This window comes from Cyanistes caeruleus, unplaced genomic scaffold (assembly GCF_971803275.1).
Source record: "Cyanistes caeruleus unplaced genomic scaffold, bCyaCae1.hap1.1 HAP1_SCAFFOLD_243, whole genome shotgun sequence".
In the NCBI taxonomy this organism is placed as follows: Eukaryota; Metazoa; Chordata; class Aves; order Passeriformes; family Paridae; genus Cyanistes; species Cyanistes caeruleus.
In genome coordinates, this window is record NW_028256024.1 from 59,615 (window position 1) to 85,138 (window position 25,524).

At 43.2% G+C, this 25,524-nt stretch overlaps 1 protein-coding gene across 1 annotated transcript in view; it reads right to left on the bottom strand.

The window, feature by feature from the left end:
- Positions 1-21,484, bottom strand: part of LOC147645520 (THO complex subunit 6-like) — a 31,718-nt gene extending 10,234 nt beyond the window's left edge. Inside the window, exons 1-8 of the mRNA XM_086874533.1 lie at positions 21,259-21,484; positions 18,970-19,034; positions 17,164-17,267; positions 12,608-12,645; positions 10,046-10,094; positions 6,093-6,164; positions 699-801; positions 33-82 (exon numbers count right to left, since the gene is read on the bottom strand). Coding sequence (XP_086730659.1) covers positions 33-82; positions 699-801; positions 6,093-6,164; positions 10,046-10,094; positions 12,608-12,645; positions 17,164-17,267; positions 18,970-19,034; positions 21,259-21,410 — 633 coding nt within the window. The 5' untranslated portion in view covers positions 21,411-21,484. The remainder of the gene's footprint in view (positions 1-32; positions 83-698; positions 802-6,092; positions 6,165-10,045; positions 10,095-12,607; positions 12,646-17,163; positions 17,268-18,969; positions 19,035-21,258) is intronic.
- Between the last annotated feature and the right edge of the window lie 4,040 nt (positions 21,485-25,524).

Genomic DNA, 25,524 nt, shown 5'->3' on the forward strand with positions numbered 1-25,524 from the left:
AGTTTGTCCCAGTTTGTCCCAGTTTGTCCCACCTGGTATTTGTGCACCTCGATCAGCTGCACCTGGGAGCCCGTCCGGAGATCTGCAAGAATTCCGGGAATTCCGGGGGAAATTTGGGGAATTTGGGGAAAATTTGGGGAATTTTGGGGAATTTTGGGAATTTTTTGGGATTTTGGGGAATTTTGAGGGAGTTTTTTGGAATTTTTGGGGAAATTCTGGGGAATTTTTTTGGGAATTTTTTTTGGAATTTTTTGGGGATTTTTTTGGGAATTTTTGGGGATTCTTTGGGAATTTTTTGGCAATTTTTGGGAATTTTTTTGGCAATTTTGGGGGAATTTGGGGAATTTTTCGGGATTTTAGGGAATTTTGGGGGAATTTGGGTGAATTTTGGGGAATTTTTGGGGGAATTTTGGGGGAATTTTTTGAGAATTTTTGGGAATTTTTTTGGATTTTAAGGAATTTTTGGGGAATTTTTTATGGAATTTTGGGGGAATTTGAGGAATTTTTGGGGAATTTTTCGGGAATTTTTGAGAATTTTGAGGGAATTTGGGGGAATTTTGGGGAATTTTTTGGGATTTTGGGCGGATTTTGGGGTCCCAGCTCCCCCCAGGGGTTTTCAGGGTGGATTTTGGTGTTTTTTGGGGTGAATTTCGGGGTTTTTGGGGCGGATTTTGGGGTTTTTTGGGGTCCCATCTCACCCCAGAGCCGCACGGTTCCGTCCTCACCCCCCGACAGCACCTGGGGCAGCTGCTCCCGCAGAGCCACCACGTGAACCAGGTCCTGGTGCCCCCGCAGCTCGTGCTGAGCACAAAAACACCCCAAAAACGGCAAAAATCGCCCCAAAACACCCCAAAAACGGCAAAAATCACCCCAAAACACCCCAAAAACGGCAAAAATCGCCCCAGAAACCCCCCAAAACCCACCCAAATCCCCCAAAATCACCCCAAATCCACCCAAAATCACCTCTGAAACACCCTGAAATGACCCAAAACAGCCCCAAAACCACCCAAAAACAACCCAAAACCCCCAAAATCACCCAAAACAGCCCCAAAATCACCCCAAGACACCCCAAAAACACCAAAATCGCCCCAAAAACAGCCCCAAAATCACCCCAAAATCACCCCAAGCCCACCCAAAATCACCCCTGAAACACCCTGAAATGACCCAAAACAGCCCCAAAATCACCCAAAAACAACCCAAAACCAACCCAAAACCCCCAAAATCACCCAAAATGGCCCCAAAATCACCCCAAGACACCCCAAAAACACCAAAATCCCCCCAAAACAGCCCCAAAATCCCCCCAAACAGCCCCAAAACGGCTCCCGCAGAGCCACCACGTGAACCAGGTCCTGGTGCCCCCGCAGCTCGTGCTGAGCACAGAAACACCCCAAAAACGGCAAAAATTGCCCCAAAGCACCCCAAAAACGGCAAAAATCGCCCCAAAACACCCCAAAACCGGCAAAAATCGCCCCAAAATCACCCCAAAAATGGCAAAAATCACCACAAAACACCCCAAAAACGGCAAAAATCACCCCCAAAACCCCCCAGGAACCCCCAAAATCCCCCAAAAACCCCCAAAATCACCCCAAACCCACCCAAAATCACCCCTGAAACACCCTGAAATGACCCAAAACAGCCCCAAAACCAACCAAAACCAACTCAAAACACCAAAAATCACCCCAAAACACCCCAAAACCGGCAAAAATCGCCCCAAAAACCCCCCAGGAACCCCCAAAATCACCCAAAATCACCCAAAACGGCCCCAAAATCACCCCAAGACACCCCAAAAACACCAAAATCACCCCAAAACAGCCCCAAAATCCCCCCAAACAGCCCCAAAAACGGCAAAAATCGCCCCAAAACACCCCAAAACCAGCCCAAAACACCCAAAATCACCCCAAAATGGCCCCAAAATCCCCCCCAAAACCCCCCAGGAACCCCCAAAATCCCCCAAAAACCCCCAAAATCACCCAAAATCACCCAAAATCACCCCTGAAACATCCTGAAATGACCCAAAACAGCCCCAAAACCACCCAAAAACAACCCAAAACCCCCAAAATCACCCAAAACAGCCCCAAAATCACCCCAAGACACCCCAAAAACACCAAAATCACCCCAAAACACCCCAAAAACGGCAAAAATCACCCCAAAAACCCCCCAGGAACCCCCAAAACCCCCAAAATCACCCCAAAATCACCCAAAACCCACCCAAAATCACCCCTGAAACACCCTGAAATGACCCAAAACAGCCCCAAAACCACCCAAAACCAACCCAAAACACCCAAAATCACCCCAAAACAGCCCCAAAATCACCCAAAACCAACCCAAAACACCCCAAATCACCCCAAAATGGCCCCAAAACAGCCCCAAAATCACCCCAAGACACCCCAAAACCACCAAAATCACCCAAAACCACCAAAATCCCCCCAAAACGGCCCCAAAATCACCCCAAAAACGGCAAAAATCACCCCAAAAACCCCCCAGGAACCCCCAAAACCCCCAAAATCACCCCAAGACACCCCAAAAACACCAAAATCCCCCCAAAACACCCCAAAATCACCCAAAATCACCCCTGAAACACCCTGAAATGACCCAAAACAGCCCAAAAACCACCCAAAAACAACCCAAAACACCCAAAATCACCCCAAAACTCCCCAAAATCACCCCAAGACGGCCCCAAAATCCCCCCAAAACACCCCAAAAACACCAAAATCACCCCAAAACAGCCCCAAAATCCCCCCAAAACCACCCCAAAATCACCCCTGAAACACCCTGAAATGACCCAAAACAGCCCCAAAATCACCCCAAGACACCCCAAAAACACCAAAATCACCCAAAACGGCCCCAAAATCACCCCAAGACACCCCAAAACCAACCCAAAACACCCAAAATCACCCCAAAACGGCCCCAAAATCACCCCAAAACCCCCCAGGAACCCCCAAAATCCCCCAAAAACCCCCAAAATCACCCAAAATCACCCAAAATCACCCAAAAACAACCCAAAACACCCAATGAATTCCCAAAGAATTCCCCGAATTCCCAACCCCCAAATTCTGAATCCCAGAATCCCAAATTCCCAAAGAATTCCCAAAATAATTCCCAAAGAATTCCCAAAAATCCCCCCAAAATTCCCCAAAAATTCCCCCCCAAAAATCCCCCCAAAACATCCCAAAAATTCCCAAAAATTCCCCCCCAAAAATCCCAAATAATTCCCAAAATATCCCAAAAAAATCCCAAAAAATCCTTAAAAATTTCCCAAAAAAATTTCCCAAAAAATCCCCAAAAATTCCCAAAGAATTCCCAAATAATTCCCAAAATAATTCCTGAATAAATTCCCAAAGAATTCCCAAAGAATTCCCAAAGAATTCCAGAATAATTCCCAAAGAATTCCCAAAATTCCCAAAAATTCCCAAAAAATTCCCAAAAATTCCCAAAAAAATCCCAGAGAATTCCCAAAATAATTCCCAAACAAATTCCCAAATAATTCCAGAATAATTCCCAAAGAATTCCCAAAATTCCCAAAGAATTCCCAAAAAATTCCCAAAATTCCCCAAAAATTCCCAAAGAATTCCCAAAATAATTCCCAAATAATTCCCAGATAATTCCCAAAAAATTCCCAAAATTCCTAAAATAATTCCCAAAGAATTCCCAAAAAATTCCCAAATAATTCCCAAATAACTCCCAAATAATTCCCAAAGAATTCCCAAAGAATTCCCAAAGAATTCCTGAATAATTCCCAAAATTCCCAAAATAATTCCCAAATAATTCCCAAAATTCCCAAATAATTCCCAAATAATTCCCAAAATAATCCCCAAAAAACTCCCAAAATCCCCAAAAATTCTCCAAAAATTCCCCAAAAATTCCCAAAGAATTCCCAGAATAATTCCTGAATAAATTCCCAAATAATTCCAGAATAATTCCCAAAGAATTCCCAAAATTCCCAGAAAATTCCCAAATAATTCCCGAATAATTCCCAAAGAATTCCCAAAATAATTCCCAAAAAATCCCCAAAAATTCCCCCAAAACACCCCCAAAAATCCCCAAAAATTCTCCAAAAATTCCCCAAAAATTCTCCAAAAATCCCCAAAAATTCTCCAAAAATTCCCAAAATAATTCCTGAATAAATTCCCAAAGAATTCCCAAAGAATTCCCAAATAATTCCCAAAAAATTCCCAAAAAATTCCCAAATAATTCCCAAATAATTCCCAAAGAACTTCCAAATAATTCCCAAAAAATCCCCCAATAATTCCCCAAAATTCCCAAAATAATTCCCAGATAATTCCCAGAATAATTCCCAAAGAATTCCCAAAATAATTCCCAAAGAATTCCCAAAATTCCCGAAATAATTCCCCAATAATTCCCCAAGAATTCCCCAAGAATTCCCAAAAAATTCCCAAAAAATTCCCAAATAATTCCTAAATAATTCCCAAATAATTCCCAAAAAATCCCCCAAAAATTCCCAAAGAATTCCCAAAATTCCCGAAATAATTCCCAAAATAATTCCTGAATAAATTCCCAAATAATTCCCAGAATTCCCAAAAAATTCCCAAAGAATTCCCAAACAATTCCCAGATAATTCCCAAAATTCCCAAAACAATTCCCAAATAATTCCCTGAAAAAATTCCCAAAAAATTCCAAAATAATTCCCAAAAATTCCCAAAAAATTCCCAAAATAATTCCCAGATAATTCCAAAATAATTCCCAAAGAATTCCTGAATAACTCCCAAAGAATTCCCAAATAATTCCCAAAATTCCCAAAATAATTCCCAAATAATTCCCAAAGAATTCCCAAAAAATTCCCAAAAAATTCCCAAATAATTCCCAAAGAATTTCCAAATAATTCCAAAAAAATCCCCCAATAATTCCCCAAAATTCCCAAATAATTCCCAAAATAATTCCCAGATAATTCCCAAAGAATTCCCCAAAAATTCCCCAATAATTCCCAAAAATTCCCAAAATAATTCCCAGATAATTCCAAAATAATTCCAAAATAATTCCCAAATAATTCCAAAATAATTCCCAAATAATTCCCAAAAAATTCCCAAAATAATTCCGAAAGAATTCCCAAATAATTCCTGAATAATTCCTGAATAATTCCCAAAATAATTCCCAAAAAATTCCCAAAAAATTCCCAAATAATTCCCAAATAATTCCCGAATAATTCACAAATAATTCCCAAAATAATTCCCAAAAAATTCCTGAATAATTCCCAAAGAATTCCCAAAATTCCCAAAACAATTCCCAAATAATTCCCAAATAATTCCCAAAAAATTTCCAAATAATTCCCAAAAAATTCCCAAAATAATTCCCAAAGAATTCCCAAAATTCCCAAAATAATTCCCAAAGAATTTCCAAATAATTCCCAAAAAATCCCCCAATAATTCCCCAAAATTCCCAACATAATTCCCAGATAATTCCCAGAATAATTCCCAGAGAATTCCCAAAATAATTCCTGAATAATTCCCATAATTCCCAAAATAATTCCCAAAGAATTCCTGAATAACTCCCAAAGAATTCCCAAAGAATTCCCAAAATTCCCTAAATAATTCCCCAATAATTCCCCAAGAATTCCCCAAGAATTCCCAAAAAATTCCCAAAGAATTCCCAAAAAATTCCCAAATAATTCCCAAAGAATTCCCAAATAATTCCCAAAAAATTCCCAAAAAATTCCCAAATAATTCCCAAAGAACTTCCAAATAATTCCCAAAAAATCCCCCAATAATTCCCCAAAATTCCCAAAATAATTCCCAGATAATTCCCAGAATAATTCCCAAAGAATTCCCAAAATAATTCCCAAAGAATTCCCAAAATTCCCGAAATAATTCCCCAATAATTCCCCAAGAATTCCCAAAAAATTCCCAAATAATTCCCAAAAAATTCCCAAATAATTCCCAAAAAATTCCCAAAGAATTCCCAAAAAATTCCCAAAAAATTCCCAAAGAATTCCCAAAAAATTCCCCAAAAAATCCCCAAATTCCCCCAAAAATTCCCAGATAATTCCCAGAATTGCCCAATCATTCCCAGAATTCCGGGAATTCCCAAAGAATTCCCTGGGAATTCCAGGAATTCCGGGAATTCCGGGATTTCCTCACGGTGAAGGCGCCGCTCTCCAGGTCCAGAACCCGAACGGCGCCGTCGCCGCCGGCCAGAACCGCCCAGTGATCCTGGAATGATCCCAAAAAAACGGGAATTATCCCAAAAAATCCGGGAATTCAGGAGCCCAAAGCGCCCAGTGATCCTGGAATGATCCCAAAAAAACGGGAATTATCCCAAAAAAACGGGAATTATCCCCAAAATCCGGGAATTTGGGGTCCCAAACCGCCCAGTGATCCTGGAATGATCCCAAAAAAACGGGAATTATCCCAAAAAATCCTGGAATTATCCCAAAAATCTGGGAATTCGGGATCCCAAACCGCCCAGTGATCCTGGAATGATCCCAAAAAAACCTGGAATTATCCCCAAAATCCGGGAATTATCCCAAAAAATCCGGGAATTTGGGATCCCAAAGCGCCCAGTGATCCTGGAATGATCCCAAAAAAACGGGAATTATCCCAAAAAATCCCGGAATTATCCCAAAAATCCCGGAATTATCCCAAAAATCCGGGAATTTGGGATCCCAAAAATCCCCAAAGCGCCCAGTGATCCTGGAATGATCCCAAAAAAACGGGAATTATCTCAAAAATCCCGGAATGATCCCAAAAAAACGGGAATTATCCCAAAAAATCCGGGAATTATCCCAAAAAATCCCGGAATTATCCCAAAAATCCCGGAATTGTCCCCAAAAATCCGGGAATTATCCCCAAAAATCAGGAAAAATCCCCAAAAATCCGGGAATTCGGGGTCCCAAAGCGCCCAGTGATCCTGGAATGGCCCAAAAAAACGGGAATTATCCCAAAAAATCTGGGAATTATCCCAAAAATCCCCAAAGCGCCCAGAGATCCTGGAATGGCCCAAAAATCCCGGAATTATCCCCAAAATCTGGGAATTATCCTCAAAAATCAGGAAAAATCCCAAAAATCCAGGAAAAATCCCCAAAAATCCGGGAATTATCCCAAAAATCCGGGAATTTGGGATCCCAAACCGCCCAGTGATCCTGGAATGGCCCAAAAAAACGGGAATTATCCCAAAAATCCGGGAATTGCCCCAAAATCCGGGAATTGTCCCCAAAAATCTGGGAATTGTCCCCAAAAATCCGGGAATTATCCCAAAAATCCGGGAATTATCCCAAAAATCCGGGAATTTGGGATCCCAAACCGCCCAGTGATCCTGGAATGGCCCAAAAATCCGGGAATTGGCCCCAAAATCCGGGAATTCAGGATCCCAAAAATCCCCAAAGTGCCCAGAGATCCTGGAGTGATCCCAAAAAAACGGGAATTATCCCAAAAAATCCGGGAATTCTCATCCCAAAAATCCCCAAAGCGCCCAGAGATCCTGGAATGGCCCAAAAAAACGGGAATTGGCCCCAAAAATCCGGGAATTATCCCAAAAAATCCGGGAATTTGGGATCCCAAAGCACCCAGAGATCCTGGTATGGCCCAAAAATCCGGGAATTGTCCCCAAAATCCCGGGAATTATCCCAAAAAATCCGGGAATTATCCTCAAAAATCAGGAAAAATCCCCAAAAATCCGGGAATTGGCCCCAAAAATCCGGGAATTTGGGATCCCAAACCACACAGAGATCCTGGAATGACCAAAAATCCGGGAATTGTCCCCAAAAATCCGGGAATTGTCCCCAGAAATCCGGGAATTTGGGATCCCAAAAAATCCGGGAATTATCCCAAAAAATCCCCAAACCGCCCAGAGATCCTGGAATGGCCAAAAATCCGGGAATTGTCCCCAAAATCCGGGAATTATCCCCAAAAATCCGGGAATTATCCCAAAAAATCTGGGAATTGGCCCCAAAAATCAGGAAAAATCCCCAAAAATCTGGGAATTGGCCCCAAAAATCCGGGAATTGTCCCAGAAATCCGGGAATTCTCCCAAAAAATCCGGGAATTATCCCAAAAAATCCGGGAATTATCCCAAAAAATCCGGGAATTCGGGATCCCAAAAATCCCCAAACTGCCCAGAGATCCTGGAATGGCCAAAAATCCGAGAATTGGCCCCAAAATCTGGGAATTGGCCCCAAAATCTGGGAATTGGCCCCAAAATCCAGGAATTATCCCCAAAAATCCGGGAATTCGGGATCCCAAACCGCCCAGTGATCCTGGAATGGCCCAAAAATCCCGGAATTGGCCCCAAAATTTGGGATTTGGGGTCCCAAAAATTCGGGAAAAATTCCCCAAAATTGGGAAAAATCCCAAAAATTGGGAAAAATCCCAAAGATTGGGAAAAATTCCCCAAAAATTGGGAAAAATCCCAAAAATTGGGAAAAATCCCAAAAATCCGGGAATTTGGGGTCCCAAAAATCCGGGAAAATGCCAAAAATGGGGAAAGATCCCAAAATTTTGGGGGATTTTGGGGAATTTTGAGGTGAATTTTTGGGAATTTTGGGGTGAATTTTTGGGAATTTTGGGGGGATTTTTTGGGAATTTTTGGGTGAATTTTGGGGAATTTTGGGGTGAATTTTTGGGAATTTTGGGGTGATTTTGGTGGATTTTGGGGCAGATTTTGGGGTGGATTTTGGGGTGATTTTTGGGGGATTTTGGGGCGGATTTTGGGGTGATTTTGGGGTGAATTTGGGGTCGATTTTGGGGTGAATTTGGGTGAATTTTGGGGTGATTTTGGGGCAGATTTTGGGATGAGTTTTGTGGCAGATTTTGGGGCGGATTTTGGGGCAGATTTTGGGGTGATTTGGGGTGATTTTGGGGTGATTTTGGTGGATTTTGGGGTGATTTTGGGGCAGATTTTGGGGTGATTTTGCTGGATTTTGGGGGTTATTTTGGGGGATTTTGGGGTGATTTTTGCTGGATTTTAGGGTGGATTTTGGGGTGATTTTGGGATGATTTTGGGGCAGATTTTGGTGGATTTTGGGGTGGATTTTGGGGCAGATTTTGGGGTGATTTTGGTGGATTTTGGGGTGATTTTTGGGGTGATTTTGGGGTCATTTTGGGGTGATTTTGGGGCGGATTTTGGGGCAGATTTTGGTGGATTTTGGGGCGGATTTTGGGGTGAATTTGGAGGATTTTTGAGAGATTTTCTGGCAGATTTTGGGGCAGATTTTGGGGTGGATTTTGGGGCGATTTTTGGTGGATTTTGGGGCAGATTTTGGGGTGATTTTGGGGCAGATTTTGGGGTGATTTTGGGGGATTTTGAGGTGATTTTGGTGGATTTTGGGGGAGATTTTGGGGTGATTTTTGCTGGATTTTAGGGTGGATTTTGGGGCAGATTTTGGGGGATTTTGGTGGATTCTGAGGTGGATTTTGGGGGATTTTGGGGTGGATTTTGGGGTGATTTTGGGGTGATTTTTGGGATGATTTTGGGGTGATTTTGGGGTGGATTTGGTGGATTTTGGGGTGGATTTTGGGGTGATTTTGGTGGATTTTGAGGTGGATTTTGGGGGATTTTGGGGCGGATTTTGGGGTGATTTTCGAGGATTTTGAGGTTGATTTTGGGGTGATTTTGGGGTGATTTTGGGATGAGTTTTGTGGCAGATTTTGGGGCGGATTTTGGGGTGATTTTGGGGTGATTTTGGGGGATTTTGGGGCAGATTTTGGGGTGATTTTGGTGGATTTTGGGATGAGTTTTGTGGCAGATTTTGGGGTGGATTTTGGGGTGATTTTGGGTGATTTTGGGGTGGATTTTGGTGGATTTTGGGGTGATTTTGGGATGAGTTTCGTGGCAAATTTGGGGTGAATTTGGTGGATTTTGGGTGGATTTTGGGGAGGATTTTGGGGTGAATTTGGAGGATTTTGAGGATGATTTTGGGGTGATTTTGGTGCATTTTGGGGTGATTTTGCTGGATTTTGGGGCAGATTTTGGGGTGATTTTGGGATGATTTTGGGGTGATTTTTGGTGGATTTTAGGGTGGATTTTGGGGTGATTTTGGGGGATTTTGGGGTGGATTTTGGGGTGATTTTGGGGGATTTTGGGGTCCCAGCCTCACCCTCTGGTTCACTTCCAGCCCGTTGATCTCCGGCACGTCCAGGCTGCTCCTGGGGGGGGGGGGGAGGGGCAGAATTTGGGGGTCCCCAAATCCCCCCAGACCCCCCCAAAATCCCCCCAGAACCCCCCAGGGGACCCAGAGTTTGGGGGGACCCCAAAAACCCCAAAAAACCCCAAAAAAATCCCCCCAAAAAACCCTAAAAAATTAAAAGTCCCCAAAAAAACCCCACAAAACCCCAAAAAATTCCCAAAAAAACCCCAAATTCCCAAAAAAACCCAAAAAAATTCCCAAAAAAACACCAAAACCCCCCCAAAAAATTCCTTAAAAAATCCCCCGCAAAAAACTCCCCCGAATCCCCCAAATATTTAAAAAAAAAAACCCCAAAACCCAAAAAAAATCCCCCAAACCCCCAGAAATTCCCAAAAAACCCCCAAAAACCCCAAAAAATCCCAAAAACCTCAAAAACCCCTCAAAAATTCCCAAAAAACCAAAGAAAAATTCCAAAAGATCGGAAAAAATGCCCCAAACCCCCCCAAAAATCCCAAAACTCCCCCCAAAAATTCCCCCAAAAATTCCCAAAAATTCCCCAAAACTTCCCCAAAAAAACCCCCAAAATTCCCCAAAAATTCCCCAAAATCCCCAAAAAATTCCCTCAAAAATCCCCAAAATTTCCCAAAAAAATCCCCCAAAATTCTAAAAATTTCCCCCAAAGATTCCCAAAATTTCCCAAAAAAATTCCCCAAAAAATCCTTCCAAAAATTCCCAAAAAATCCCAAAAAAATTCCCAAAAATTCCCCCAAAAATTCCCCCAAGAATCCCAAAAAATCCCAAAAAAATCCCCAAAATTTCCCAAAAAAATTCCCCAAAAAATCCTTCCAAAAATTCCCCAAAAATTCCCCCAAAATCCCAAAAAATTCCCCAAAAAATCCCCAAAATTCCCCCCAAAATCCCCCAAAAAACCCCAAAAATCCCCAAAATTCCCCAAAAATCAAAAAAAAATCCCCCAAAAATCAAAAAAAAATCCCCCAAAAATTCCCAAAAATTTCCCAAAAAATTCCCCCAAAATTCCCCAAAAAAATCCCCAAAAATCCCCAAAAATTCCCAAAAAAACCCAAAAAATTCCCAAAAAAATTCCCCAAAAAATTCCCAAAAATCCCCAAAAATCCCAAAATTCCCCCAAAATTCCCAGAATGCCCCAAAATCCCCCCAAAATTCCAAAAAAAATCCCCAAAAAATCCCAAAAAAATCCCAAAAATCCCCAAAATTCCCTAAAAATCAAAAAAAAATCCCCAAAAATTTCCCAAAAAATTCCCCAAAAATCCCCCAAAAATCCCCAAAAAATCCCAAAAAATTTCCAAAAATTCCCCCAAAAATTCCAAAAAAACCCCAAAATTCCCCCAAAATTAAAAAAAAGTTCCCAAAAATTCCCCAAAAATTCCAAAAAAAATTCCCCCAAAATTCCCCCAAAATTCCCCAAAAATTTCCCCCAAAATTAAAAAAAAAAATCCCCAAAATTCCCCAAAAATTCCCAAAAATCAAAAAAAAATCCCAAAAAAATCCCAAAAAATCCCAAAAAATCCCCCCAAAATTCCACAAAAAATCCCCAAAAAACTCCCCCCAAAAATCCCCCAAAATCCCAAAAGATTCCCAAAAAAATTCCCCAAAAATTCCCCCAAAAATCCAAAAAAATTCCCAAAAATTCCCCAAAATTCCCCAAAAATCCCCCCAAAATTCCCACAAAAAATCCCCAAAATTTCCCCAAAAAATCCCAAAAAATTCCCAAAATTCCCCAAAAAATCCCAAGAAATTCCCAAAAAAATCCCCAAAAATCCCCAAAAATTCCCTCAAAAATCTCAAAATAATCCCAAAAAAATCCCCAAAAAATTCCCAAAAAATCCCAAAAAATCCCAAAATTCCCCCAAAATTCCCAGAAATCCCAAAATCCCCCCAAAATTCCAAAAAAAATCCCCAAAAAATCCCCAAAAAATCCCAAAAATCCCCAAAATTCCTCCAAAAATCCCAAAAAAATCCCCAAAATTTCCCAAAAAAATTCCCCAAAAAATTCCCAAAAATCCCCAAAAATCCCAAAAAATCCCCAAAAATTCCCAAAAAAATTCCCAAAAAAATTCCCAAAAATTCCCCAAAAATCCCCAAAATCCCCAAAATTCCCCCAAAATTCCCAGAATGCCCCAAAATCCCCCCCAAAATTCCAAAAAAAATCCCAAAAAATCCCAAAAAAATCCCTAAAATTCCCCCAAAAATCCCAAAAAAATCACAAAAAATTCCCCAAAAATCCCCAAAATTCCCCAAAAATCAAAAAAAAATCCCCCCAAATTCCCAAAAATTTCCCAAAAATTCCCCCAAAATTCCCAAAAATCCCCCCCAAAATTCCCAAAAAATCCCCAAAATTTCCCCAAAAAATCCCAAAAAATTCCCAAAAATTCCCCCAAAATCCCAAGAAATTCCCCAAAAATCCCAAAATTCCCCCCAAATTCCCAGAAATCCCCAAATTCCCCCAAATCCCCCCAAAATTCCCCAAAAACCCCGAAATTTGGGATTTACCTGCAGGGGGGGCGGCGGGTCCAGAGCTCCCGACAGCCCTGGGGGGAGGGGACGGAAAATTGGGTGAAATTTGGGGAATTTGGGGAAATTTTGGGGAATTTTGGGGAATTTTGGGAAATTTTGGGGAATTTTGGGGAATTTTGGGAAATTTTGGGGGGAATTTGGGAATTTTTGGGAATTTTTGTGGAATTTTGGGGAATTTTTTTGGGATTTTTGGGAGATTTTGGGAAATTTGGGATTTTTTTGGGATTTTTGGGGGAATTTCGGGAATTTTTGGGGGAATTTTGGGAATTTTGGGGAATTTTTTTGGGATTTTTGGGCAGAATTTTGGGAATTTTTTGGGAATTTTTGGGGATTTTGGGAATTTTGGGGAATTTTGGGGAATTTTGGGGGGAATTTGGGGAAATTTGGGAATTTGGGGAATTTTGGGGAATTTTGGGGGGAATTTGGGGAATTTTGGGGAATTTTTGTGGAATTTGGGAATTTTTTGGGGATTTTTTGGGGGGAATTTCGGGAATTTTGGGATTTTTTTTGGGATTTTTGGGCAGAATTTTGGGAATTTTTTGGGAATTTTTGGGGATTTTGGGAATTTTGGGGGGAATTTGGGGAATCTTGGGTGAATTTTTGGGGAATTTTGGGGGGAATTTGGGGAATTTTGGGAAATTTTGGGGAATTTTTGGGGAATTTGGGGATTTTTTTTGGGATTTTGTCGATTTTGGGGGGAATTTTGGGAATTTTGGGGGGAATTTTGGGGAATTTTGGGGAATTTTGGGAATTTGGGGAATTTTGGGGAATTTTTGGGGGGAATTTGGGGAATTTTGGGAATTTTGGGGAATTTTGGGGGGAATTTGGGGAATTTTTGTGGAATTTTTTTGGATTTTGCGGATTTTTGGGGGATTTTTTTGGAAAATTTTGGGAATTTTTGGGGTGAATTTAGGGAATTTTGGGAAGTTTTGGGGGATATTGGGGAATTTTGGGGAATTTTGGGGAATTTTGGGGAATTTTTGTGGAATTTTGGGGAATTTTTTGGGGATTTTTGGGAGATTTTTTGGATTTTTTGGGAGATTTTGGGAAATTTGGGAATTTTTTGGGAATTTTGGGGGGATTTTGGGAAATTTGGGGAATTTTGGGGGAATTTGTGGAATTTTGGAGGGAATTTTGGGGGGAATTTTGGGGAATTTTGGGGGGAATTTGGGGAAATTTGGGGATTTTTGGGGGGAATTTTGGGAATTTTGGGGGGAATTTGTGGAATTTTGGGAATTTTTGGGGGGAATTTTGGGAATTTTGGGGGATTTTGGGGGGAATTTGGGGAATTTTGGGAATTTTTGGGGGGAATTTTGGGGAATTTTGGGAATTTTGGGGAATTTTTTTGGGATTTTTGGGCAGAATTTTGGGAATTTTTTGGGAATTTTTGGGGATTTTGGGAATTTTTTTGGGATTTTGGGAATTTTTGGGGGGATTTTGAGGAATTTTGGGGGGAATTTGGGGAATTTTGGGAATTTGGGGAATTTTGGGGAATTTTTGGGGGGAATTTGGGGAATTTTGGGGGGAATTTTGGGAATTTGGGGATTTTTGGGGAATTTTTGGGAATTTGGGGAATTTTTTAGGGATTTTGGGGGGAATTTGGGGAATTTTGGGGAATTTTTGTGGAATTTTGGGGGTAATATGGGGAATTTTGGGGAATTTGGGGAATTTTGGGAATTTTTGGGGGGAATTTTGGGAATTTTGGGGGGAATTTGGGGAATTTTGGGAATTTTTGGGGGGAATTTGGGGAATTTTGGGAATTTTTGGGAATTTTGGGGGAAATTTTGGGAGGAATTTGGGGAATTTTGGGGAATTTTTGGGGAATTTTTGGGAATTTTGGGAAATTTTGGGGAATTTTGGGGGGAATTTTGGGGGGAATTTGGGGGATTTTGGGTTAATTTTGGTTTAATTTCAGGACAGTTCGGATTTAGTCATTATTAATTATTATTAACTTTTATTAATCATTATTAATTAGTATTAATTAGCGCTAATTAGGATTAATTACTAACTCTGAGATAATTTTGGGGCGATTTGAGTTGATTTTGGGGTTAATTTTGGTTTAATTTCAGGATAATTTAGATTTAATCATTATTAATTACTATTAACGATTATTAATCATTATTAATCAGCATTAATTAGCACTAATTAGGGTTAATTACTAACTCTGAGGTAATCTTGGGGCGATTTAAGGAGATTTTTGATGATTTTTGGGTTAATTTTGGTTTGATTTCAGGACAGTTTAGATTTAATCATTATTAATTATTATTAATTATTATTTATCATTATTAATTAGCATTAATTAGCGCTAATTAGGGTTAATTACTAACTCTGAGGTAATTTTGGGGCAATTTGAGGAGATTTTTGAGTTAATTTTGGTTTAATTTCAGGATAGTTCGGATTCAATTATCATCAATTACTATTAACAATTATTAATTACCATTAATCATCATTAATTACCATTAATCATCATTAATTAGGGTTAATTTCTATTAACTAATTTGAGGAGATTTTTGGGTTAATTTTGGTTTAATTTCAGGATAGTTCGGATTCAATTATTATTAATTATTATTGTTATTAATAATTATTAATTTATTATATTATTATTATTATATTATTATATTTATTATTATATTATTATAATATATATATTATATAATATATATAATAATACAATAATAATATAATATATATATTATAATATATATATTATATATATAATATATATAATATATTATTATTATATATATTTATTGTATTATATATATATTAATAATTATTAATTAGCGTTAATTAGGGTTAATTTCTACTAACTCTGAGGTAATTTTGGGGCGATTTGAGTTGATTTTGGGGTTAATGTTGGTTTAATTTCAGGATAGTTTGGATTCAATTATCATTAATTACTATTGTTATTATTAATTATTAATTAGCATTAATTAGCGTTAATTAGGGTTAATTACTAGTAACTTTGAGGTAATTTTGGGGCGATTTGAGGAGATTTTTGATTATTTTTGGGTTAACTTTGGTTTAATTTCAGGATAGTTTGGATTTAGTCATTATTAATTACTATTAATAATTATTAATCAGCATTAATTAGCACTAATTAGGATTAATTACTAACTCTGAGATAATTTTGGGGTAATTTGAGGAGATTTTTGGGTTAATTTTGGTTTAATTTCAGGATAGTTTAGATTTAATCATTATTAATTATTATTAACTTTTATTAATCATTATTAATTAGTATTAATTAGCGTTAATTAGCATTAATTACTAACTCTGAGGTAATTTTGGGGGGAATTTGGGGACAGTTTTGGGTTAATTTTGGTTTAATTTCAGGATAGTTTGGATTTAATCATTATTAATAATTATTAATTATTAATAATAATTATTAATTAGCATTAATTAGCGCTAATTAGGGTTAATTACTAACTCTGAGGTAATTTTGGGGCGATTTGAGGAGATTTTTGATGATCTTTGGGTTAACTTTGGTTTAATTTCAGGATAGTTTAGATTTAATCATTATTAATTATTATTAACTTTTATTAATCATTATTAATTAGCATTAATTAGCACTAATTAGGGTTAATTACTAACTCTGAGGTAATTTTGGGGCGATTTGAGTTGATTTTGGGGTTAATTTTGGTTTAATTTCAGGATAGTTTAGATTTAATCATTATTAATTATTATTAATAATTATTAATTAGCATTAATTAGCGTTAATTAGGGTTAATTACTACTAACTCTGAGGTAATTTTGGGGCAATTTGAGGGGATTTTAGGGTTAATTTTGGTTTGATTTCAGGATAGTTTGGATTCAATTATTATTAATTATTATTAATTATTATTAATTAGTATTAATTAGCATTAATTAGGGTTAATTACTACTAACTCTGAGGTAATTTTGGGGTAATTTGAGGAGATTTTTGATGATCTTTGGGTTAATTTTGGTTTAATTTCAGGATAGCTTGGATTCAATTATTAATTACTATTAACGATTATTAATTACCATTAATCACCATTAATTAGCGTTAATTAGGGTTAATTAGGGTTAATTTCTACTAACTCTGAGGTAATTTTGGGGGCAATTTGGGGACATTTTTGGGTTAATTTTGGTTTAATTTCAGGATAATTTAGATTTAATGATTATTAATTATTATTAACTTTTATTAATCATTATTAATCAGCATTAATTAGCGTTAATTAGCGTTAATTAGGGTTAATTACTACTAACTCTGAGGTAATTTTGGGGCGATTTGAGTTGATTTTGGGGTTAATTTTGGTTTGATTTCAGGACAGTTTAGATTTAATCATTATTAATTATTATTAATTTTTATTAATTACCATTAATCACCATTAATTAGCATTAATTAGGGTTAATTACTAACTCTGAGGTAATTTTGGGGGGAATTTGGGGACATTTTTGGGTTAATTTTGGTTTAATTTCAGGACAGTTCGGATTTAATCATTATTAATTACTATTAACGATTATTAATCATTATTAATCGCCATTAATTAGCGTTAATTAGCGTTAATTACCTTGCGGCCCAGCTCGGCCCAGCCCCAGGCCCGGATTTCTCCGTCGGCGCCGCTCAGGAGGAGCCGCTCGGTCGAGGCCAGCGAGTAAACGGGGCCCGAGTGCGCTGCGGGACCGCCACCCACCAGTACAAACCAGTATGGACCAGTTTAAACCAGTATGGACCAGTTCAGACCAGTTCCGACCAGTTCCGACCAGTTCCGACCAGTTTAAACCAGTTTAAACCAGTTTAAACCAGTTCAGACCAGTTCCGACCAGTTCCGACCAGTTCCGACCAGTTCCGACCAGTTCCGACCAGTTCCGACCAGTTTAAACCAGTATGGACCAGTTTAAACCAGTTCGGACCAGTTCGGACCAGTTCGGACCAGTTCCGACCAGTTCCGACCAGTTTAAACCAGTTTAAACCAGTTCAGACCAGTTCCGACCAGTTCCGACCAGTCCGGACCAGTTCCGACCAGTTTAAACCGGTATGGACCAGTTCCGACCAGTTCCGACCAGTCCGGACCAGTTCCGACCAGTTCCGACCAGTTTAAACCAGTATAAACCAGTATGGACCAGTTCAGACCAGTTCGGACCAGTTTAAACCAGTTTAAACCAGTATGGACCAGTTCGGACCAGTTTAAACCAGTTTAAACCAGTTTAAACCAGTATGGACCAGTATAAACCGGTATGGACCAGTTCGGACCAGTTTAAACCAGTATGGACCAGTATGGACCAGTTCAGACCAGTTTAAACCGGTATGGACCAGTTCGGACCAGTTTAAACCAGTTTAAACCAGTATGGACCAGCACCGACCAGTACAAACCAGTTCGGACCAGTTCGGACCAGTTTAAACCAGTTTAAACCGGTTCGGACCAGTTCGGACCAGTTTAAACCAGTTTAAACCAGTATAGACCGGTATAAACCAGTATGGACCGGTATGGACCAGTTCGGACCAGTTTAAACCGGTATGGACCAGTATGGACCAGTTTAAACCGGTATGGACCAGTATGGACCAGTTCGGACCAGTTCGGACCAGTTTAAACCAGTATAAACCAGTTCCTCCCAGTCCATCCCAGTATAAACCAGTCCCTCCCAGTCCATCCCAGTATAAACCAGTCCCTCCCAGTCCATCCCAGTATAAACCAGTCCCTCCCAGTCCATCCCAGTCCATCCCAGTCCCTCCCAGTCCCCTCCCAGTCCCTCCCAGTCCCTCCCAGTTTATCCCAGTCCATCCCAGTCCCTCCCAGTATAAACCAGTCTATCCCAGTCCATCCCAGTCCCTCCCAGTTCCATTTTTAACCCTTTAATCCCCATTTCTGACCCCAAAATCTCCATTTTTCACCCCAAAACCACCGGGTTTTTTACCCCCAGTCCCTCCCAGTCCCTCCCAGTCCCTCCCAGTCCATCCCAGTTCCCATTCCAGTTCAATCCCAGTTCAATCCCAGTCCATCCCAGTCCATCCCAGTCCATCCCAGTTCAATCCCAGTCCATCCCAGTTCAATCCCAGTTCAATCCCAGTTCAATCCCAGTCCATCCCAGTTCAATCCCAGTTCAATCCCAGTCCATCCCAGTCCCTCCCAGTATAAACCAGTTTATCCCAGTCCATCCCAGTCCCCATCCCAGTCCATCCCAGTCCCTCCCAGTCCCTCCCAGTCCCCCTTTAACCCTTTCCAGTCCCTCCCAGTCCCCCCCAAACCTGTCCCAGTTCAATCCCAGTTCCATCCCAGTCCATCCCAGTCCATCCCAGTCTCACCCCAGTCCCTCCCAGTATAAACCAGTCCATCCCAGTTTGTCCCAGTTTGTCCCAGTCCCCGTCCCAGTCTCACCCCTGAGCACGTTCACCGCTCTCCGATTTTCCTCCTTGGCCTCAGCGCTGAGAGCGGCCGAGAGCCTGCGGCAATTCATTAATTAACATCCAATTGATTAATTAATTAATTAACCACCCGAACCCGAACCCGAACCCGAACCCGAACCAATTAACCGCCTCGGTAATTAATTAACATCCAATTAACCGCCTCGGTAATTAATTAACATCCAATTAACCGCCTCGGTAATTAATTATCCAACAATTAACCGCCTCGTTAATTAATTATCCATCAATTAACTGCCTCATTAATTAATTAAACACCAATTAACCGCCTCAGTAATTGATTAACATCCAATTAACCGCCTCAGTAATTAATTAACATCCAATTAGCCGCCTCAGTAATTAATTAACCACCAATTAACTGCCTCATTAATTAATTAAACACCAATTAACCGCCTCGGTAATTGATTAACATCCAATTAACTGCCTCAGTAATTGATTAACAGCCACTTAACCACCTCAGTAATTAATTAACCACCTCAGTAACTAATTATCCACCAATTAACCGCCTAAGTAATTGATTAACATCCAATTAAACGCCTCATTAATTAATTAACCACCAATTAACCGCCTCGTTAATTAATTAACCAACAATTAACCGCCTCATTAATTAACCACCAATTAACCACCTCATTAATTAATTAACCACCTCGGGAATTAATTAACCACCAATTAATGGCCTCCTTAATTAATTAACCATCAATTAATGGCCTCCTTAATTAATTAACCACCAATTAACCGCCTCATTAATAAACTAACCACCAATTAATGACCAATTAACCACCTCAGTGATTAATTAACCACCAATTAATGACCTCAGTAATTAATTAACCACCAATTAACCACCTCGTTAATTAATGACCCAAGATTAACCACCCTCGGTAATTAATTACACACAATTAACCACCCTTGTTAATTAATGATCCCCAATTAACAACCCCCGTTAATTAATGACACCAAATTAGCCACCCCCGTTAATTAATGACCCACAATTAACCACCCCGGCTAATTAATTACCCACAATTAATGAGTGTCCAATTAATCATCCTCGCTGAATTAATTACCCGTAATTAAGCACATCCAGGAAATTAATGACCCCAAATTAACGACCTTTAGTTAATTAATTAGTCCAAATTAATGAGCCCGGGTTAATTAATTACCCACAATTAACAACCCCCGTTAATTAATGACCCAAATTAACCACCCCCGTTAATTAATGACCCCAATTAACCACCCCTGGGCAATTAATGTCGTGCAATTAACAACTGCCGTTAATTAATTGTCCCCAATTAACCACCCCCGTTAATTAACGCCCCGCAATTAACCACCCTTGGTTAATGACTCCAAATTAACAACCGCCTGTTAATTAATAGCGCCAAATTAATGATGCCGGTTAATTAATTATCCCCAATTAACAATCTCAAATTAACGATTCCGGTGCAATTCCCGCCTTTCCCCCCCCCCCACTTTTCCCGCCTTTTCGCTCTCACTTTTCCCGCCCTTTCTTCGGATTTTCCCGCCTTTTCCCCCGCCCTCAGTTTTCCCGCCTTTTCCCCTTCAGTTTTCCCGCCCTTTTCCCCCCTCAGTTTTCCCGCCTTTTTGCCCTCAGTTTTCCCGCCCTTTCTCCAGATTTTCCCACCATTCATCCCTCAGTTTTCCCGCCATTTCTCCCTCAGTTTTCCCGCCTTTTCTCCGGATTTTCCCGCCCTTTCTCCCGGTTTCCTCTGCAGTTTTTCCCGCCCTTTCACCCCCACCTTTCCCCCCTCAGTTTTCCCGCCTTTTCCCCCCCCTCACTTTTCCCGCCATTTCTCCTCAATTTTCCCGCCCTTTTCGCTCAATTTTTCCCGCTCTTTCTCTCAGTTTTCCCGCTCTTTTCCCCTCAATTTTCCCGCCCTTTTCCCCCCTCACTTTTCCCGCCGTTCCCCCATATATCGCGACAGGCCCCTCCCTCCCGCCCCTCCCCCGCCCATATATCGCGACAGGCCCCTCCCTCCCGCCCCTCCCCCGCCAATATATCGCGACAGGCCCCTCCCTCCCGCCCCTCCCCCGCCCATATATCGCGACAGGCCCCTCCCTCCCGCCCCTCCCCCGCCCATATATCGCGACAGGCCCCTCCCTCCCGCCCCTCCCCCGCCCATATATCGCGACAGGCCCCTCCTCCCGCCCCTCCCTTGCCCATATATCGCGACAGGCCCCTCCTCCCGCTCCTCCCTTGCCCATATATCGCGACAGGCCCCTCCCCCCTCACCCGAATATCGCGATCTCGCCGCAGTCGTTGGCGGCCGCCAGGAACCGCCCGCACGGGGCCGCGCTCTGCGCCAGCACCGTCACGTGCAGCAGCTGCCGCGCGCGCCGCACCCCGCCCGCCGTGACGTCACCGCCGCCGCGCCCTGACGTCATCGCCGCCGACACCGGGAGCCGCCGCCAACAACGGGAAACCGGAGGAGCGGCGGAGGCGGCGGCGCGGCGCTGATGACGTCACCGGAAGCGAACCGCGGTGTGAAAGGAAGCGTCGCGGCGCTGATGACGTAAGTTCCTGCCGCGCGTTGCACGCCGGGAGTTGTGGTCCCGCCCCTTCCCGGAAGTGCCCGGATGGAGCCGGCGCGAGGCGGCCCCGGGGGGTGAGGGGGGGGATTTGGGGGGGGATTTTGGGGTGAATTTGGGGGATTTTGGGGTTTTTGGGGGGGGTTTGAGGGGGTGGGGGAGGGGCGGGATCGCTCCTGAACCCCCCCCTTGCCCCTCCCCCCCCCCCCCTCAGGGCTCCCCCCCGGCCTCCGGCGCCCGGCGAGAAACGGAGACCGGAACGGTGCGAGGGGTGAGCGGGACCGGGGGGACCGGGGGGACCGGGGGGACTGGGAGGGACTGGGAGGGACTGGGAGGGACTGGGAGGGACTGGGAGGGACTGGGATGGACTGGGAGGGACTGGGATGGACTGGGATGGACTGGGATGGACTGGGAGGGACTGGGACATTATACTGGGACATACTGGTTTATACTGGGATGGAACTGGGATGGACTGGGATTGGACTGGGAGGGACTGGGAGGGACTGGGATGGACTGGGATGGACTGGGAGGGACTGGGATTGAACTGGGAGGGACTGGGAGGGACTGGGATGGACTGGGATGGACTGGGAGGGACTGGGATGGACTGGGATGAACTGGGATGGACTGGGATGGACTGGGATGGACTGGGATGGACTGGGAGGGACTGGGATTGAACTGGGAGGGACTGGGAGGGACTGGGATGGACTGGGATGGACTGGGAGGGACTGGGATGGACTGGGATGAACTGGGATGGACTGGGATTGAACTGGGAGGGACTGGGATGGACTGGGATGGACTGGGATGGACTGGGATGGACTGGGAGGGGACTGGGATTGAACTGGGATGGACTGGGATGGACTGGGATTGAACTGGGATGGACTGGGATGGACTGGGAGGGACTGGGAGGGGACTGGCAGTGGTTTGGTGCTGGTTCTTACTGGTTTATACTGGTTTATGGTTGTTTATACCGGTCCATACTGGTCAGAACTGGTCCATACTGGTCTATACCGGTCCGTACTGGTCCATACCGGTCTGTACTGGTCTGTACTGGTTTATACTGGTCCATACTGGTCCATACTGGTTTATACCGGTCCGTACCAGTCCATACTGGTCTATACTGGTCCATACTGGTCCATACTGGTCCGTACTGGTCCATACTGGTCCATACTGGTCCGTACTGGTCCATACTGGTTTGTCCTGGTTTATACCGGTCCATACTGGTTTATACCGGTCTATACCGGTTTATACTGGTCCATACTGGTTTGTACTGGTCCATACTGGTTCATACTGGTCCATACTGGTTTATACTGGTCTGAACTGGTCCGTACTGGTCCACACTGGTTTATCCTGGTTGATACCGGTCCGTACTGGTCCGAACCGGTCCGTACTGGTCGGAACCGGTTTATACCGGTCCATACTGGTCCGTACCGGTCCGTACCGGTCCGTACTGGTTTATACTGGTCCGAACCGGTCCGAACCGGTCCGTACTGGTCTGTCCTGGTCCCGCAGGCCGCCCCTGCCCAAGCTGGGTCTCTCCGAGGCCGCTGCGGCCGCTCGGCTCCGGGCGCTGCCGGCACAGCACGACCACGGCTACAGCGGGAACGGGCTGAGGTAACACCGGGAACAACAACAGTCGGAATAACAACAGCCGGAATAACAACAGCCGGGAATGGGAATGGGAATATTGGGAATGGGGGAGGGGCTACAGCGGGAACGGGCTGAGGTAACTACAGCCGGAATAACAACACCGGGAACAACAACACCGGGAATAACACCAGGAATGGGAATGGGGGAGGGGCTACAGCGGGAACGGGCTGAGGGAACAATGGGAATAACAACAGCCGGAATAACAACAGCCGGAATAACAACAGCCGGAATAACAACAGCCGGGAATGGGAATGGGAATATTGGGAATGGGGGAGGGGCTACAGCGGGAACGGGCTGAGGTAACAACACCGGGAATAACAACAGCCGGAATAACAACAGCCGGAATAACAACAGCCGGAATAACACCGGAAATGGGAATGGGAACGGGAATGGGGGAGGGGCTACAGCGGGAACGGGCTGAGGTAACTACAGCCGGAAAAACAACAGCCGGAACAACAGCCGGAATAACAATGGGAATGGGAATAACAGCGGGAATGGGAATGGGAATATCGGGAATGGGGGAGGGGCTACAGCGGGAACGGGCTGAGGGAACAACACCGGGAACAACCACACTGGGAATAACAATGGGAATAACAGCGGGAATAACAGTGGGAAAAACAATGGGAATGGGGGAGGGGATACAGCGGGAATGGGCTGAGGGAACAACAGCCGGGAATAACAACAGCGGGAATAACAACAGCGGGAATAACAATGGGAATATCGGGAATGGGGGAGGGGATACAGCGGGAACGGATTGAGGTAACAACAGCCGGAAAATACCGGGAATAACAATGGGAATAACACCGGGAATAACAATGGGAATAACAGTGGGAATGGGGGAGGGGCTACAGCGGGAACGGGCTGAGGTAACAACACCGGGAATAACAACAGCCGGAATAATAATGGGAATAACAGCGGGAATAACAATGGGAATAACACCGGGAATAACACCAGGAATGGGAATGGGGGAGGGGATACAGCGGGAACGGGCTGAGGTAACTACAGCCGGAACAACACCGGGAATAACAACAGCGGGAATAACAACAGTCAGAATAACAGCCGGAATAACAACACCGGGAATAACAATGGGAATGGGAATGGGGAAGGGGCTACAGCGGGAACGGGCTGAGGGAACAACACCGGGAATAACAACAGTCGGAACAACAATGGGAATGGGGGATGGGAATGGGACCAACAACAGCCGGAATAACAATGGGAATGGGGGATGGGAATGGGAATAACAACAGCCGGAATAACAATGGGAATGGGAATGGGAATATCGGGAATGGGGGAGGGGCTACAGCGGGAACGGGCTGAGGGAACAACACCGGGAACAACCACACTGGGAATAACAATGGGAATAACAGCGGGAATAACAATGGGAATGGGAATGGGAATGGGAACAGGAATAACAGCAGGAATGGGCTGAGGCAACAACCGGAACAACACTGGGAATAACACTGGGAATAACAATGGGAATGGGAATGGGGGAGGGGCTACAGCGGGAACGGGCTGAGGGAACAACAGCCCGAACAACAGTCAGAATAACAACACCAGGAATAACAATGGGAATATTGGGAATGGGGGAGGGGCTACAGCAGGAACGGGCTGAGGGAACAACACCGGGAATAACAACAGCCGGAATAACAACAGCCGGAATAACAACACCGGGAATTACACTGGGAATGGGAATGGGGGAGGGGCTACAGCGGGAATGGGCTGAGGGAACAATGGGAACAACAGCCGGAAAATACCGGGAATAACAATGGGAATAACAATGGGAATGGGGGAGGGGATGCAGTGGGAACGGGCCGAGGTAACACCTGGAACAGCCGGAACAACAGCCGGAAAATACCGGAAATAACAGTGGGAATAACAGTGGGAATACCGGGAATAACAATGGGAATGGGGGAGGGGATACAGCGGGAACGGGCTGAGGGAACAACCGGAACAGCCGGAACAACAGCCGGAATAACAACAATGGGAATAACACTGGAAAGAACACCGGGAATAACAACGGGAATAGCCCTGGGAATGGGGGAGGGGCTACAACGGGAAGGGTTTGAGGTGAAAACTGGGAATAACAACACCGGGAACAACAACGGGAGTAACAGGAGTAACAGGAACAACAGCCGGAATGTTGGGAATGACACCGGGAATGGGAACGGGAACAACACCGGGAACAACACCGGGAATAACACTGGGAATAACACCGGGAATGGGGGAGGGGCTGCAGCGGGAACGGGCTGAGGTAAAAACTGGGAACAACAGCCGGAATGTCGGGAACAACACCGGGAATAACACCGGGAATGGGAATAACACT